This window comes from Sinohyriopsis cumingii, chromosome 18, assembly GCF_028554795.1.
Source record: "Sinohyriopsis cumingii isolate HCF-2022 chromosome 18, ASM2855479v2, whole genome shotgun sequence".
Lineage (NCBI taxonomy): Eukaryota > Metazoa > Mollusca > Bivalvia > Unionida > Unionidae > Sinohyriopsis > Sinohyriopsis cumingii.
In genome coordinates, this window is record NC_142978.1 from 97,747,914 (window position 1) to 97,767,525 (window position 19,612).

General features: G+C 34.6%; 1 protein-coding gene across 3 annotated transcripts in view; it reads left to right on the forward strand.

Moving 5' to 3' along the window:
* Positions 1-19,612, forward strand: part of LOC149777559 (uncharacterized) — an 80,988-nt gene that overhangs the window by 15,295 nt on the left and 46,081 nt on the right. For all 3 annotated transcript variants that reach the window (XM_089942166.1, XM_089942168.1, XM_089942167.1), the window contains exons 5-15: positions 3,238-3,573; positions 4,918-5,250; positions 5,809-5,991; positions 6,510-6,680; positions 7,726-8,037; positions 11,326-11,646; positions 11,955-12,290; positions 14,564-14,902; positions 15,390-15,572; positions 16,423-16,578; positions 18,869-19,180. In XM_089942166.1, coding sequence (XP_089798292.1) covers positions 3,238-3,573; positions 4,918-5,250; positions 5,809-5,991; positions 6,510-6,680; positions 7,726-8,037; positions 11,326-11,646; positions 11,955-12,290; positions 14,564-14,902; positions 15,390-15,572; positions 16,423-16,578; positions 18,869-19,180 — 2,982 coding nt within the window. The remainder of the gene's footprint in view (positions 1-3,237; positions 3,574-4,917; positions 5,251-5,808; positions 5,992-6,509; positions 6,681-7,725; positions 8,038-11,325; positions 11,647-11,954; positions 12,291-14,563; positions 14,903-15,389; positions 15,573-16,422; positions 16,579-18,868; positions 19,181-19,612) is intronic.

Here is a 19,612-nt window from a genome sequence, read left to right on the forward strand (position 1 = left end):
ATTCTTTTATAACACACTCTCGTTCATTACCATTTAAACGTTTTCATTCAGGCCATTTCGCAATCCTCTTATGCTTCTAATGAAGACTAGTTTCACATACTGCAAGTAGGATTTTCTTCCTTGCTTGACATGCTCCTGTATGCAAGATCTCAAACGACTCGTCATTTTTGTCACTCGTACCGTACTGAGATTCTAGTGTCATAAAATCAATTATCGTTTGACATTTTATCCTGATCATTGCTGACTTAATTCTATTTTGCTTAATATCTACTCGATAAGTAAATAATCCCTGTATTAGCTAATTTTTTTTGAAAAATCATCTACAATATTAAGAGATTACAAACGATTAATCTTACGCATCCTATGAAGGTCACCGTCAAGCCAAGTACAAAAAACTTGCAGGTTATGCAATGCTCAACAAATACGATGTTATTTGTATGACAATGTATTATATATAGCTAAAGTATTGTTGCAATTACCAATGAAATTGCACAAATAATACTTAACTTTAAAATACCTTCCAACTTACCTACCAGGTTTAATTCCTTTTCTTGTAAAGGGATGTTTATATACATCATCAGGCTCTCTCTCTCTCTCTCTCTCTCGCGATCACGAAAATATTGCGTACAGTACTGAGTACATAGGTTTCACTTTTAATTTTGGAGTAGCTTCTGGCCTCGGACCGTATATATTAAGTGCCCTTCCAAAGTATTTTACCTAAGTATTTTAATCATTTTACGAATTTCATCTGGTGTCTGTAATTATATATTATGTCGATTTTTATGGTAAAATACTGTGTTGGTGTTTGCTTCAAAAATAAATATTAATTTTGAGATTTTATTTTTGCTTATTTTAAATGTACTATTGGATGGTTTCGCATGTTAGTTGGCGATCATGTTGACTAATACGAATAATAATGTGATATTTTGATAGTCTATGATAAGCCAATAAAATTATGACACTTCTTCGACACCAGATAAGACAAAACCTGCTGAAATATATGGGAACTTTGTGATGGTTTTTAGAGTGCTGTGATGGTCAACGTGTAATGCATCTATTATTAATTATTATTATTATTATTATTATTATTATTAGTAGTAGTAGTAGTAGTAGTAGAAGTAGTATTAGGAATAGTAGTATTATTTGTTTCATCGACAGCACTTTGTATTAGTGGCTGGTCATTTGTTTCTGATATTGGACACTTTCCCTAGGTCATATATCTCAATGACCATCGACCTTCGACAGTATTGTTGCTGATGTCATTAGTGGCGCTCCCTGTAGTAGTATTGTATTTAGTGCTATTTGTCTTGAATTTAAGTTGTACGATTGCTCCCAGTCCTTTCACCACAATCGTTATGCGTGTTTTCTGGTCAGGTTTCTTAATTTGTATTTTTTTGTGTGCTATGTAAAAGTGCTCTGGTAATTTTGGGTCTATGGTGTAGGTCTGGTAATTTTGTGTCTATGGTGTAGGTGTGGTCACTGTCCTTATCAACCAGTATTATATCAGGCATGATGTACTGCATCCTGTTGTCAGTGACTTGTCATCTGCAATCACCTTTTTAACCTTGAGATCATGACACATGTTTCTGCATGCATGCCAAAATATGACCCTGCACGTTCTTTTTGGCTTAGTTCACGCAGTTAATGCTATCGTCAGGTAACCCAACCTTCCAGTTCTTTTAGAAACTTCCCTAAAATGTCTTTGCCCAAACTTTCACTTGCCTTCTGTGATTTCTGTTATAATGTCTATTACTGGATTATTGTCCCCAACATACTTTCATAGGCTCCTTTATTCTGCATAACTACGGTGTTCAATGGTAATTAGGTTTCTTTCCACTAGTTTTCTGATAAAGGTACAGTTTATTCTGATCAGTTATTATTATTATTATTATTATTATTATTATTATTATTATGTCATTTTAGTTAATAAACCCATTTAAAAAATTGCAATATTATGCACGTGAGTTAAAACATGATGGGGTCCCAAAATGGTGGAATAACATCTTACAATGTATTCACTAGTGCATTCGGTCAAATTTAATTTGATCATGTGATAAATATAGTCAACCAAAGACTCTCAAAAGATAGAAATTATTTATATTATTCTATAAATCTGAACTAAAATTATCATGTAAGATCGTATTATTATTATTATTATTACAAGAAGTACCATATATCTTATCTCTGTCTGTTTGTCTGTTCTTTACATTATCTCTTCCTATGATGCTGTGTGGAGTTTTACAAAACTTTATAACCGCGTTGTCGATGTGGCAGACATCTGTGAGACGGGTGCCATCCTTGTCTTGCGTCCCTGGAATCACCGAGAGTGATATCAAAATATAAAATATACAAATATTGTCCATTGCAGGAATATTTTCAAATAATTTCTAACCAAACTTTATAGATGCAGTCATAATGGGATGATACATTATATATAGAAGAGATTTTTGAGTATGACACTTCAATTACTGTTTCGGTTGTGATGAGAACACTGGTGTTCGATATATGCGGTGAAAATGGTTTTGTTTCTGCGACGACAAGCCATTGAGGATGCCCTATTATTATTATTATTATTATTATCATTATTAATAGTTTAAGCCCTGATCTATTCTGTCGTTTTCTCCGTGTTTTCCACGTAATGGTCATTTCTGTATGGTCCGTCTGATTGTGGTCATTTTTGTCTTTCATCCTAAAAGTGTCCATTATTGTGCCTTACTCGAATTTTCTAAGTTTCCAACTTTTAGTGTAGATGTCGTTTGAATGTATATCATATTTGCTATATTGACGTAATTGTACCGCCATATGATAATTTTCTGTAACAAAACAAAGGCCCCACTTTCTGTTATAAATATACACCATCAAATTTAATATTCTAAAGTGCTCGCTTTTTTCGCTTTTTGATGTCTCTTGTGTATACGAAATCTGACCGTCGTAGTCTTCTGGTGTATGTCTATAAAGGAAACATTTCTTCTGTTTCATACTATCGACAGTTTAAACAAATACTGAACCGAAAAGCGTTAGAGTAATAAAGGCAGGGATACAATATTTTATGTATCATTTGTGTTAAAGTAAAATCGAAAGACGATAGTCTGCATATATGCCAGCTTGAACCTACGATGCCAAAGAATATTTGTTGAACATCGTCAAGAAAGGTGAATTAATTAAATAATTTTAACTAATGACAATATTTTGTCATCTCATTTACATCGGTCCTTAGTATTCTTTCAAATGTTGCAGACGTCTCTTTTGAGCTGTCACAGACTGTTGCATATATCGGGGACAAGAATGTAAGTATGACATGCATCGTGTCGAAGTATGCAGGACTTAATAGGGTTGATATCTTTTATGAAAAAGATGAAGCAGGAACAAAACTAACGATTCCCACATCCAGCTCTGACAGCTCGTTTCTAAACAAGAGTAGGATGACTTTAGTAGAAGGTAAAATGGACGCTGATTCTGCCGTTCTACGAACAGTCTTTGCATCCGCTTTAGACTGCCAGGATAAGGGACTGTACTACTGTATAGCCTTTGGAGACCTTACCACCAATCAGACCTTAGAGTTGAATCCACTCGGTAATAAATTTAAATTTTAAGTATTGCACAGTATGTTTGCTCATGCACGCGAACCCCTTTGAAACAGAATATATTTACAATATTTAGCTAAATTCTTAATTTTCATGTTTTCAGTGTGTAAATTAGATGGCAGTATTTGACCTTAAACATTAAAGAAATAGTGTTCTAACGTAACAAGGATATGTACCGTTTGTATTGACATATCTTTTTATAGATGAGAATTATTTTAGTTATTATATGTTCGATTAAGATGAATATGAATTGGGAAGATTAACAAATGAAGTGAATAGCCAGTTAGTAAGATCAACCTTAAAACCGGACCGTATTCATTGAAGATTATGATATCTTCTTAATTTGCCCCTATAAAAATTCGTAATATTTAATTTTTACGGATATTTCAACCTATAATTGTTGAGTAATTATCTATGGGGATAATTATATATTTAATGTTCATAACCTGTTTTCTGATACGTGACGTGAAATACCGATCTAGAATTGCATACTGATAAATCATTCCATTGAAAAGAGAAAAACGATGCAAGTGTGGTATTAGAGTCTATTGAATTTGTCGTCCTTATTTTCACTAAAGAAGTATTATGTGTGGTGTTAGCTCTGTTTGAAAACTTTTAGTGACAGCAATTACTGTGTTATGGTCCTTAGAAATATGAAGTATGTTTGACCTTTGTTTTCCTTTGCTCTTAATGTGGACTTATTACAGCAACACTACAAGACCAATCAAAATGTCTAAACTAAGAAAATCAAATAAACGGCATTGTGTATGCAGGCAAAGAAATATAGTTTGTAGTCGTCCCCCTCCCCAATATAGGCTGCAGAATATTTTAATTGTTTGGTTTTGTTTGTTTGGTTTTATTTCTACACTCACAAGTTACAACATCAACAACAACCATGTGCTTTTTGTATCTGTGTTGACGGAAAATCTTACGGGCTATTGTTTACATGCCAGATAAGAAATTATCGAAGCTGTCGCCATACAACAAAAAACATTCCAAGATAGATATTGTGAATTTAAACAGTTTTATTTGCGGCTAGTCAGCGTAACGGAAGATCACACATATTCAATAAATTATTCTTGCTTCCACTCAGATGTACACAAAATTTTCACATTTATTTAAATGATACACAAAGCTTCTCATTTAGTTTATATATATATATATATATATATATATATATATATATATATATATATATATATATATATATATATATATATATGTAACACTAACACAGAGTACTAAAATGCAATTCCGAGTTATTTATGAGACGAGCGATGGGTTCAGGGGCTTTGTATAGAACATTTATCTGGGATATTTCTTTCCAAAACAGGAAAGCCTCGCAAACCTACGTTGGTCTTAAACAGAGGCATGGTGGAAGGAAAGCAAATGGAACGCCCGTTTACCTGTGAAGGAGATGTGGGGTATCCAGCAGGAAAGCTTGTACTTGAGTCTAACTCCCAGAACTACTTCTTTCCGAACATCACGGATATAAACACGACGATATCAAACGAAACATGTCAGATCAAACAGAAGATCTCTTTCTACTATGCTTTCTCAAAAAGCTGGCAAGGAAAGGAGATTCAATGTTATGCTGTCAATGACAAAAGTTTAGGACCAGACGAAATACCACCGTTCGACAGCCAAATAGTACAAGTTTTGCCAGGTCAGGATGCTGCAAAGAGATTGGAGAATTAATCCATTTGCATTTTATGTCATATTTTAAGATTAAGATTAATGACAACTTAATAAAGAAAAACACTGATTTTCGTAATCTTAACAGAATCGAAATACGTCTCAATGCACGCGAAATATTGAATTGAAATTATGGAAATGCACGTTCTCTCGATTGTATTGTTCGTATTTGCATGGGAAACAGTATTTTCTGTCTTTTTCCACCTAGCGGGTAAAGCTTTAATGCATACTTTGCACAAAGATGCTCATAAAATTCAATGCTCATGAACTGAAAGTTTAATTGCGTTATTTTTCTCAAATGCAACTATCCCTTATAGCAAATTAGATTAATATAAGTGATGACATTTATGTACAAAGCACCTGTTGTTGGATGAAACTTTATTTCATTTGGTTAACCTGTCACGCAGGGGAATTTATGTTATGAATTAGGCACTATGCAAAGTTGGAAACGTGACTATAAATCATGTAAAGTTATCGTGACAGCTGATTTCATTGACCAATTTTCTTAAATTTCTGGCAAACTTTTCAGCCGACTACTGCCAACCTCTTCCAAACGGTGTTTATTATCATCCACACTACTGCAGCTATTACATCGTCTGCGTCAACGGAAGTGCGAATATACATGAGTGTTCTACAGAACAATGCTTTGGTCTTAACGAAACGAGTGGATGCGTCTACTGTGGGAAGGCTATGTGTGTATCCGATATCGTTGGTATGAAACAAACGACATTTTTATTTATGTATGTTAGCTACCATATTCTTCCGATGGTATTCCTATAGTTTCGTGAGTAACCTCCTAGCAATATGACTCTCTCTATAGTACTCATCAAACAAAACTCATAGCTGTTTAGTAATTCTGAGATGATATGAAATGAAGCACGAGAAGTAATGACCATTAAGAACCTGCAGCAGATTTTTAACTCGTAGTTGTCTAAAATTTAAATGTTGAATTAGTAACCAATAAATGCACTCAGGAATATTTCTAAATTATATCGTTTTCTTGGGGCAGCTATTATCGCCCACAGCAATGCAATATGCCATCTAACATTATTTTATATAGACCAAAGACATAATAGACAATAAAAGACAACTCGAAACAAGTTTTCTGCTCTCGTTTTATTTTGTTTAATAGAGCATTTGAAGCATCAGAACTTTTTATTTATTCACAGCCTTTATCAATGTTACGTGTAAATTCATGTTCTTCATGAAAACAATATCATTTTATTATAGCTAATGTATGTTCGAAGTCTAATACAGCTGAGATTATACCACTTTCGGACGTAAGATGCAGCATGTATGTAAACTGTACAGATAAAATGGTGCACGAATGTCCAGGGAAGGAGTGCTTTAATATCAGCAGTACAACATGCACAAGTGAGCCTCCCACGCCATCTTGCAAAGGTAATTTATTCATTAACTTGGGGTGCTTAAGATCTAGTCTCAAGCATGTAATTAACAAATAAAAATGGACTAGAAAGGAAAAAAGAAATAGAGAGATTCGAACTAAAGGCGAAAATATTATAGACTGCATATCTGGAATGTAGAAGAAATTATCAGATTGACCCAATGTTGAAAACTATAATGGAAATAGTACCACGTGGATCCAGCGCTAGAACGTATACTAGTGTGTGTTTCATATATGACTTTCTTACCTCCAATTCCCATGCTATACAATAAACAATGGCGACTGAACCTTTACCCTGGTGCTGGGAATCTGAATGCATGCTATGTCACAAAAAACACTCCCTGTTAGATGCACACATCACGGGATTTGACGCTAGGCGTGTTAGGTATAAATATTGGATCTGATCTTTAAAAGCGGGACCGTTGGTTCTTGTCTGTAATTATATTGTAAGCAACGTCTTTTGAAAACAATTTCGGTACACATGATAAATATGCCATTTTCTCTGTATCAGCTGCTTTACTTGCATTATCGGCCTCGAATACTTTGAAGATTCTGACCAGAACCTCTCAGAGAAATAAAACGTTACAAGTAAGAACTTCCCTAGCAAGGGTTTATATGTTAATAAAGGATAATGGTTCGAAATTTGTTCTTTGTAATTATGAATGGCTATTTATAACTATTTCATTAGATAGTTGTTGTTGTAGGGTTTTCAACACGAGATAGGCTATACATTGCGGTCAGTATAAATGGTCTAGGAAGAACCTGGGAAAACACCGGAAAGAACCATTGACCCACGAGAAGCTAATTTCATCTCACAAACCTTCATTCCCGAATCCGATACTCCAACCTACGCAGACAGAGGGGAGATGGCAGTGATTCGTAACTGTGAGCGCTTTAGACCACTCGGCCACGCGGGGACCATCAATTGATAATATTACAGTCATACAATTGTCACAAACATCACATATAAATATTAAAATACTAATGATTATTCTGTAAAAGAAGTTTAATTTAAAGATGAAAACCTACCTCTCATTACAGCAATGGATTGCATTGTTTACGGCGGAACCACTGGAAAAAATGCAACCATCGTATGCCCAGTAGGCTACGTTAACGTTACGTCCATAGCTGTAACAGTTACGCCAGAAAGGAGTGGAGAATGGGAAATGTTCTATGTAACTCAGATCAGCGGGTTAGGTGTGTTACAGGGAAATGAAGCGGCCACGTTAACCTTGTCTGGAGCAAGACCAAATCAGACGTTGTTCATTGATCTGCACCCGTTGCAGTGCCGTCAAATAGGACGATACATCATTAATGTCAACAACGTAATATGTGGAAGGACTTTTGTAACAGGTATATAAAAATGTAACTGGTAGTGATGTGTAACTTTTTAAGCCACGTAAACCGATGAGAAATCGTATTCTTTTATAAATGGATGTACTCTTGGTAGTATTCCGCACTGGAAATTAAAAACACCTTCTGGTTCATTTGACATTGCCTACCTGTTCCTGACTGAAAACAAGTTTCCTTTGCTATCGACATAATAAAAAGGTTTTCTTGAAAGTCATTGTTAATTTATTCACGCTGTATTTCACGCACTATTAATGCATCAACCTCCAAATAGAATGGTTGTTTTTATTTGAGCTAAAGAAATCCATAACGTTTTTATACATAAAAGACCGTAACCTGGATGGAGTTACGTTGGTGCTGTTATCTTAAACCTGCCGCCATATTTAAACAAATTGTATACCTATATGGATAGGTAAAAGCATGACGTATTAATGAACTTAAAGTAATGTATTCCATCAGTAATTCTTGTTTAGATTTTATTAACTTGATTTATAATGAAGTATCTCATCTTGATGGCGTTTCATTCTTCTTCTTTCTTTCTGTCTATCTTCGTTTTCTTCTTATTATTATTGATATTAGTAGCTTAGTAGAAGTATTAGTATTATTAATAGTATTAGTAGTAGCAGGAATACTCATGCTTGCAAATTTAACGCAGCAAACTCTACAATATATGTATTCTGTTGAAGGGTATAGGACAGGCAGGAAAATAATCCGTTATACGTCTCCCTAACAATTCACTGTCTTTCTGTCATCTACAAAACTTGGATAAACTGGAAGTCCAATGGAAAGGACTTCTAATTCTTATTGAACATAGAACAATATTATACTTTATTTTTGTCGAAATGATATAAAAATGTATAACTACATTTTCGTAAGCATAACAAAGGTCTGATTGAAAATAATGATACAATAAATGAACATATTACTAGTAGCGTCAAGTGTGCTAAAGATCTCTGAATCAGTTTAATAAAGGGATTTCATGGATACTATGAATGCATCAAAATGTAAGTTTCTCTCTGGTTACCTATTCCTGCATAGTCAGAGTAAATTCCGGACTTAACAACGTGTTATTTTGTAACAATTATATGATCTGAGTATCGGAGAGATTTGCTGTAACGGACATAACAATTTTAGTCACAGTGATAATACTTTCAACGGTATCGACGAGATCGCGAAAACGATCATCGATAAATCCTCCTTTAAATGACTTCAAATAACAACATTTTCACATACATTGAAGGATTACTCAATAGAGATATTAAAGCAATTTCGGAATCTGTGTTTACTGAAAGATATCGGGAATTTTTATAAGAAGAGAACAACAATTTTATCACAGATTTTAATACAAATTACTTCGACATTTCCAAGTATTAGAGCAGAACGAAAAGTGTATTTAATATTGTCATAGATGTTCATCATCACTCCTCATTCGTGCCTGTTCCTAAAACAACACTAATTGGTTTGTTATAGCTGGGTAACATTAAGTTATCACCAGAACACATATAAATCAATATGCGTTTTGTCACGAGATAATTGCATAATGCCTTATATCATTTTTAATATAACCTTACTTTATAAGTGGCGACCTAATATTCAAGTGAAATATAGATACACCATTTTGATAGTCAGCAGCTCTACCCTGTTGGTAGATACTAGACTCAGATCCTGAGCTAGCGTGTACTAGCCCGGGATTTAGTTGGATGTCCCATGCTAACAATATTAACAATAACATCCACATGTATTCAGGAATAATCATCCTTAAAGTATACATATCTATAATAAACAAAACTGTTACGTAAAGAATGCTGCTTTATTCAATAGCACAGAGAAGGTATTCTTTTAGCAATTGTGTAAAGAAATGATTTACGATATGAACCGAAATAACATTTACACTAACATAAATAAATAATTGTTTTCAAAGCAATAATATCGAAATTCAAACGATTCTTACAGGAATTCTTCTAGCTCTTACAGATAAAAGTACCATTGAATATTCAATGTAAAATTATATACTCATTCATTTCGAGCAACGATGGTCAGTGTTAAGATAAGATGATCAAATGACTTTAATATTGGAAGCAATATGAATGCACACACATGGTATAAACTATATTACACATCTCTGTTGAACTAAAAAAGGGGAGATAAAATGAAAAGGAATTTAAATATAGTTGCTTAGCAACGCGTCCTTGACAAATGTACCTATGGGCATATTTTAGTGCAAATTGTACAATTTGACCCGAAAACATGTACATTCATGCAATATGCAATATTATAAAGGAAATGGAACATACTTGCAAATATAAACAAGCATGACTAATGAAATTATACGACAGTCATTTTTTGAGGTACTTAATCAGATGTACCAGCATATACTGCATTTACAAACCAACTGGTAGTATTAAGTAAACTGAAAATTAAAACATTAGGATTCAGTGCACATATATATATATATATATATATATATATATATATATATATATATATATATATATATATATATATATATATATAGTATATACAGGTGTAAACACCAAACGTTAATAGTCATTTGCAAAAGATTTATTCAGATAATGTTGTTGTTGCACGTCTTCCATCAGAAACGTAAGAGGGATTTGATTGAGATCATCATTTTAAAAAACAAATTCCCGTTTCCGTTAGCGATGAATTCGACAATGATTTGTTGTTTCCCCTCTTTTGGAGACCCCGTGATGTGTCAGACTTTGAAGTTTGAAACCCGAAAGATTTGTCTTAGCAATTTCTTCATTAGAATTCGGCATGGCTTATTCTATGGGGATTTTATGGAACGTCATATTAGTATGACTACTGTATTCCTCTTGATTCTCATACTTTTCAAAAACTTTCTCATGCTGAGAAAATGTAGCTGGAGCTAATATAATATCGAAGCAATCTACTTTTCTGCTGATTATGCATTTCAACGTAACTGTGGAAGTGTCAAATTATGTTGCTTCGTCTTGCACGTTATTGGTTTCAGGCCCGACTCGGTGACGTATTGCCCTGTATTGTCGGCTCAAAACGTTTTACGCGACAAACCGAAATCATATGAAGTGACGAAATACATTTTCATTCTAGCATTTCCAGCTTCATGATTTTAGCAGAGAATTTATTCGATGGATGGATAATGTTTATTGTGATGGATGGATAATGGTTCAAAAAATATTCCCTACCGTTCCCTAGTGTTCAAAAAACAAATATATATTCCCTACAGATTGATTACACTGAACTAGAATAAGACATGAAATGAAAAATACAGTTTAATTGATATTGCAGATTTTGCCGAAGTCCCAAATATCACAATGTCCAATGCCACTCATGAGAATAGACCTCTGGAAATAAGATGTAGAGGAAACGTTGGGGCACCAGCAAAACAAATCTTCCTTGAAGTTCAGTTTGTTTCTAGTAGTTTCCAGACCTATTATGCGGACAACATAACAAACGTAACTTCAAACGATTGCGACAACATAAGAGAAACCAACTTTACCATCACTGTCACACAGAACTGGAACAATTCATTAGTCAGATGTTCCGTCCGAAATGATGTTAACAGTGTCTTCTCATCGGACACACAACGCATCAATATAGTCAGACCAAGTAATCTTTTATAGGATATCCTCCTTCCAAGTTGTATACTAAAGACAAATGATGAATCAAGATTTTATATATTAAAAACCTGAGGTGAAAACCTATATGCACAGTTTGTTCTTCTAATTTCTTAGATTTGGTAAAGTTTTATTTTGTAGTGGATAATTCAAACAATAAGATAAAGCAAATATTAAAATGGGAATTGGTATTGAAAACAGACGAACCACTCTTAAAGCTACTATTATGAAGAATATCAAAATAAGCAAAGCTCTGATGTACTTCTGCTATATGTAATGATATATTTCCATTATTTGCAGGTGTGACGTTGCAGTCTTCCAAAAGCGTCATGTACATTGGAGACAAGGATTTCTTAATGACATGTATTGTCTCTAATTACATAGATCTCAGACGTGTTGAGTTATATCAGGAATCTGAGATACTGGGCACTGTAGAAAGTATCGCAAACATCACAGAACGGTCTACACCTACATACAAAAGTGGAGGCTCTTTGATAGATAAAATAATTACACCTGAATACGCTTTTTTGAGAGTGAAGTTTACAAATCCCTTAACCTGCGATGACGGTGAAAACTATCTCTGCTTAGCTATAGGAAATGTCATTATCAATTCCAGTATGAAACTGGTCAAAGTCAGTAAGTAAATTCAGTTCTTTTAAGTTTTGTTTTTATTCTTGTTTTACTGACGGTACCTTTGATTTTAGCACATGTTATGGTGAAGTACACAGGTATCAAACTGTTTCATTTATAATAACAAAATTTACATAATGAGATAAATCTTTTGTCCTCTTTTCGTTCTTATTATGATAAGGGGATTTGATATATTTGGAGATAGTGCTACAACCCTGTAAATCGATGAACTTGAAGAAGTCTTCTTAAAGCATTAGGACAACACCACTAGTCTATGATAATTATGCAGGTATTGACTTTTGATTCAACAGAAATACTTTTATTTCTGAGATTAAGAGTGCATGACAAGGAGGTTGAATGCCGCCACTAAATCCACAAAAATAATATTGCAGTACTTGTTTGTTGGCTAAACGTTTTCTTACATTTTAAGATAAATAAGGTAATGGAATTATTAATGCCTAAAAAGGGAAGCACAAGTGTTGAATAATATTAATATCATACTTTGAAACAGAGCATAGTAGATTCATTCAGTTTCTCAGTGTAGTCACATGATTGATGTCTATTGCTGGCCTATGTTGGAATGTGTAGTACGTATATGATGACCTAATAAAAGTTGTATTGTTTTGAGAACAACGTCTGGTTTTATCTGCCTGTTAAGCAGCTGACTGGTATGTCCCTTTCTAGTGGACAATATATCAACAAGAAGTCGATACTGTAACTACATAAGATATCACTAAGATACACAAAATAAATAACCAATGTGTTAGTTCTAAATACTAATATTTTATGAACGTCTACCATAACAAATATGTATGCTTTCTTGAGCACAATTTGAAACAGCCTGCATACCTAAAGGACATTTCAAATCTGCCCAGTCTACTTCAAAATCTATAATTCAGAATTTGAGCACTATCCGCTATGATCCACTTCCAACCGCTTGAAGAAACAAAACGCACATTTTTGCCTAAACCAGATTAACGCACATTTTGCTCTAAGTTCATACGTATAGAAAGATATTTTTAAAATGGATTAACATTTAAGTGATTGCATTCAAGGTTTGTCAGCAATGAGTACGTAATTGGACTTATCGTCTGAACTATACGAACTAGGTCCAGTAATGAGTATGTAGTGTGACTTCTCGTCTAAACTCTATGAACTAGATCCGGTAATGAGTATGTAGTGTGACTTCTCGTCTAAACTTTATGAACTAGATCCAGTAATGAGTATGTAGTGTGACTTCTCGTCTAAACTCTATGAACTAGATCCGGTAATGAGTATGTAGTGTGAAGTCTCGTCTAAACTCTATGAACTAGATCCGGTAATGAGTATGTAGTGTGACTTCTCGTCTAAACTCTATGAACTAGATCCGGTAATGAGTATGTAGTGTGAAGTCTCGTCTAAACTCTATGAACTAGATCCGGTAATGAGTATGTAGTGTGACTTCTCGTCTAAACTCTATGAACTAGATCCGGTAATGAGTATGTAGTGTGACTTCTCGTCTAAACTCTATGAACTAGATCCGGTAATGAGTATGTAGTGTGACTTCTCGTCTAAACTCTATGAACTAGATCCGGTAATGAGTATGTAGTGTGACTTCTCGTCTAAACTCTATGAACTAGATCCGGTAATGAGCATTTAGTGTGACTTCTCATAGGAACTCTCTGAATTACGCCCTGTAATCGGGAAGACATCATAAGCAACGCATTCTCCAATGATGTCATTCAGTTAATGATCTAATAACATACTTCGCACATTGAATACGATAATGGCCACATCCATTAAGTGAATTTAATTTTTTTTAAATTCTTAACTTCCTATCAAATATACTGAAACTTTAAACTGAAGAAACTAGTAATTTCACTGTGATAATTTTTATTAGTTTGGTGTAGGGTTCTTTCCGATCGTTTGAAACAAATAGTTCGCAAGTTATTGATGCCTAAAAATGTAGTAGATATACAATGCAGTTCTGATTAATCAAGGAAGACACAAAAGCATACAGCTCAGAGTTAGATCTTTTTCTACAACTGGTATATGATAACAGATATCTAAGCTTCATTACTAGGGTCAACATGAAGGTCCGTTCACAAGTAAAATATCAAAGAATGCCGATTCCATTTTGCACTTGGTACTACAAACTCATAACACTGCACACTGTCGTCGTACTCCTCCTTAAAGATACAGATGAGTATGTTTGATTTGAAGACAAATGGCATTCATTAATTGTAAGATCTTCATGTATTGATATGTGACACGGTGTAGTCTTAAGTTTTCTATAACAGGAAGGCCGAACAAACCAGTGCTATTCTTATCTAGAGACATAGTGGAAGGAACAGAAAACCAGGATCAACTGCCGCACACTTGTGAAGGATCTGTGGGTTATCCAGCGGGAAAGATAGTTCTGGGGTCTAACTTCACAAACAATTTCAATCCAAACATTACGAACATTAATACGATAGTCTCAAACAAAACATGTGAAGCTTATCAAAAAATCACCTTTAAATACGCCTTCTCAAGAATCTGGAATGGTCAAGAGCTTCGTTGCTCTGTCGTCAACAACGAAAGTTTGGATGAAAACGAAACATCGCCATTTGATGCGAAAGTAGTGAATGTCATATCAGGTTAGTACGATGCATCAACTTTGGTAGTCTTGTTTAAAGTAATTTTTCTACCTTTTCGTTTCAAAAGACAGTTGCTGCAACAAAAACGGGGCGCCTGTCTTCAAACCATTGTAGAATGTTACTGTATGTGTACACTACAACTGATATATTCGTGATTATAGATGAGGTACTAGAATGAATAGACATTTGGAAAAGTACAAATAGATTTTGTGTAAATGAAACACAAATTTTATACCATACTGTATAAAGCACACGAATGTGTGTCGCTTGTCTCCCATGAAGTCTAAAACCGAAAGTTACTGAGACCCATATTTTCTCAATAGCAGTTAGTACAACTGCTATTGAGAAAATATGGGTCTTAGTAACTAGTAGTAGCAATAGTAGTAGTAGCAGTAGTGTGTGTGCGTGCATGCATACATGGACCCTCTAAGAACTTCGCGTGTCATTCATTTTTACTTGTTGCGTTTTCAATCTAATTTTTAGTTAGCGGACTCGTGCATGGATCGACCAGACGGCCAATACTACCATCAGTACAACTGCAGCAATTTCATTTACTGCGTGAATCGAACAGTGCATATAGGGGAATGCCAGATAACTGCTTGTTTTGGTTTAAATGAAACAGACAGATGCAACGTATGTTCTCAAACGAAATGTGTGCAAGATGTCATTGGTAAGGAATTTTCATTTTAATGTGTCTTGATATTTATAGGAAGTAGTACTGTGAATTAAAGTGGTGTTGGTCAAGAAATATTTCGTTAGTATTTTGTCAAAATAGTTAAGCCTCGGTCGTTTATTCCGAGCTTTCTTGGTATGATAGATGACCAATGTGAATAGGTAAGCTTCGATCTTTTATTCCGTACTTGTTATTATAGATGACCAATGTGAAAGAATAACACACTGTTAGGAAGAAAGTCTTACAGAATAAAATGAACTTAAACGAGTTGAAATTCTTTTTGGTGATGTTTAAACACTGTCCACATACTGAAGATTTATTTTTAACCATAACTAAAATATACCGTGTGAAGACAATTTGTTCTAAATTCAAATTTCTCTATAGAAAAGCATTAATCGAAATTTTGGTTTAAATGTAACGGATAGATGCAACGTATGTTCTCAAACGAAATGTGCACATAATGTCACCGGTAAGGAATTTTCATTTTAATTTAGTTTTTGGTATTTATAGGAAGTAGTATTGTGAATTGTTGTGATGTCGGTCAAGGAATATGGAATAGGTATTTTCTCAAGATAGTCATGCATAGTTTATTCCTTGCTTTCTTCACATGAATAATTTTAAAGATGACTATTTTAAAAAAGGTTGTAAAAAATCAATTTAGCTTAAGCGGGATGAAAATCGTTTTGATGCTGTGTAATTACTAAACACATATTCTGTATTTTAAATGTAACTATGACCAAAATGTACCTTGTAAACACAATGTGTTCTGAATTTATATATCTCGATTAGTTCAGTTCAGTGAAACAGCTTGAGAACTGTGTATTATTCACACACTTTTGCTTTGTAGCTGATATTTGTTCGAATTCAAACGTCCATGAACTGGTGCCCTACAGTATTATCAAATGCAGTATGTATGTTAACTGTACGGACAGAATGGTGCACGAATGTCCTAGAAATGAATGTTTTGATGCCAGTACTAAAGCCTGCCCACGACTCCTGACAGGTAATAAGAGTTCATCCTTAGCTTGATAACTAACTTATTAAAGGGAATATTATTTATATCAAACATTTTATTTTGAAATTCGCATTTGTCAAAAAGCAATAAATATCTGTAAAGAAAATACCAACTACAATTTAACATATGCATCTCAGTTATAAAGGATATGGTACAAGCATGTGCCATGTACGTTGTCATTTGTGGTATCCACTTAGTACATCCTCGTCATTCGTCGATACAAATCAAATGAACTCGAATACAGAAAGTAGTTACCTCCCATGCGACGGAAGATTCCATGACCGTTCCGACTGGTGAGGAGGCTACCGGTAATTCATCTCAATTCGGAGTATCACAAAGATTTATATTTCCTCTCTCTCAAAGACCATGTGGAAAGACCTCTTCTCTTACAGTGGAACAAAATACAGTTTAAAATTGGAATTACAGCATGAAAGCTAAGTTATAAAGATACGGAACATTCCCTCCACTAATATTAATTCTGAAATACAATCACTCACACAAATAATGGGATAAACTGACCACAGTTCCAGAAAACCCAATAGCTTAACACAGTCGATTCTAAACGACAAACTGCCAGCGTATACTAAGGGATCCGACCGTGCCAGTGTCCTGTTGGCACCAAAGGTGACCAGTCCTCCTACGTCCTTTGGGTCGGACAGAATGCACTCGGTCTGTAATACATTATATGCCAGTTAATCAGTGAAGATATTGTCCTTGAACTCGTACACAAAAACACACATCTGACTCATGGAATGGGTTTCAGTTAATTAACCAATTGGATGTGGTGTGAAAATTGATAGGCATTCGTGTTAAGAATGTGACGATTTCTATGCAAATGACTCATTCAATAAGCAGTCTTGTGTTACTCGAGTAGAACTTTGATAGCCGTACATTATCAATTAGACACCGAGCTGTGACAAATAGTAATGCAATACCATAGATAAATTCGGTTAGACACAGAGCTGCGGTAACTATTAATGGAGTATCGTGGATAGAATCAGTGAGACACAGGGCTGTGACAATCAATAATTCAGTACCGTGGATAGAATCAGTTAGACACAGAGATGTGATAACTACTGAATCATTATCGTGGATAGCATCAATCAGACTCAGAGCTGTGACAACTATTAAAAGTACCGTGTATAGAATACTTTTGACATAGGGCAGTGGTAACTACTAATGCAGTACAAAGGATAGCATCATTTAGACACCGGACTGTAACAACTATTAAAGTACTTTCACTGCTCTGAAGCAAGGTGCAAGTCTTTCAATAGGTGAATTAGTAATCAAAAGAAATCCATATTAATACTTTTTTTCTAAGCAGTGTGAATCTCATGATCAACCTTCTAACCAATTTCACCTGCTAATCTAATCATTAGGTATGCAGCAGCTCTTGAAAGTCAGATGTCCCTACCTGCATGCCAACTGACGTGGCCTCAAAATAGCGTGAATTATGTTAGATGCCCATATATGTATACCAAAATGTCATGGTTTCACCTATAATGAACTTACATGTCCCTATCCTACGTCCGTCACATAGCGCAAACTCTGTTCATCATTGTAATTTTCGTACTCTATCAACATTTGACGTCATAGTTTCACCTCAGCTAGCTAACTGCATGATGTTTTTGAGCGATTCGTCGTCGCAACCCTTGTGGCACACATATAGGTATGAAAGACTGTCATCTATGTACTGCAGAGTTCACTGGTCCGTTTCACACACAACAACTAAAACAAACCTTATATAAGTGCGGACATACAAAATCCAATGCTAAAAGACGTTCATAAATTGGTACCAGTATGATTGTATTGCATGAAATTAATTTGTTATACCTTTTTATATAAAATTAAACTTCTGTTGTTTATCTGAGAAATCTTTACATACCTTTCACACGCTGTTTATTAACCTGGAACAGTGTTTTCTTTCACTAGCGGAAGTTTGTATGTAAGAGGGACATAAAAGGTAGAAGCTTTTATAGGTCATGACATACGTTTGGTTATCTTCCTTAGAGCGTCCAGTCAATAGTACATAGTATTTTACATATAAGATAATAAATGCTCTCCTCGACTACTATACACCATCTTGTCAACACTGCATTAATATCAATCGTCATTAAATCTGATTAATGGTATTATTGAACAAGTTATGCAGTTTTGCAGTTCTGATGTACTTTCAAATTAATATCAATATAAAATCAAGAACATTTGCTTGGTAGCACAATCTTATTGTTTGCATTATCTGGTCTATTTTTGCAATGGAAATGGAATTCTATTGCAGGAATCAATTGCACCGCCACAGAATCAACTATTGGATCAAATGCGACTATCCTATGCACCATAGGAGAAGTCAAGGTTACGTCCGTAAGCGTTAAAGTTACATCTGGCAGGAACGTAGAACTGAACATGTTTAATATCAATACTGTTAACGGATCAGGTGTATTATCGTCCAATGCTTCAGCGAGCTTGGTGTTGTCCGGTACAGGATCAAGTCAGACGTTGTCAATCGGTCTCCATCCATTACAGTGCCAGCATATTGGACTTTACAGCGTTAATGTCAATAATGAATTTGGTGGAGAGATACGTATTCCAGGTAAGGAACACAATATAAAGGTATGAAATATCAATATTCTTGTTAGGCTTCCAATAATAATGAATACATTTTTCAACACGTTTGAAAAATATAGCTTAAATTCTCTTATGACATTATATTATTATAACCTACTATAGAAAATCCTCTCCATTTGTAACTTTGTTACTGAATTTGAAACAGTGACCAAAAATATACCTATTCGCTGGTACTTATGACTAAAACACACACACACACACACACACACATATGTGTGTGTGTGTGTGTGTGTGTGTGTGTGTAATGACATAAGGTTCGAAAACGTTTTGTCTAAAGCAAGGTCTTTTTCTTCGCTGGACGATAAAGAACATATAAAGACACTCACACGCACACCAACACGAAGACTGTCATGCATAGAGCAATAAACATGTATATTTTGGCAAGGTAAGAAATACC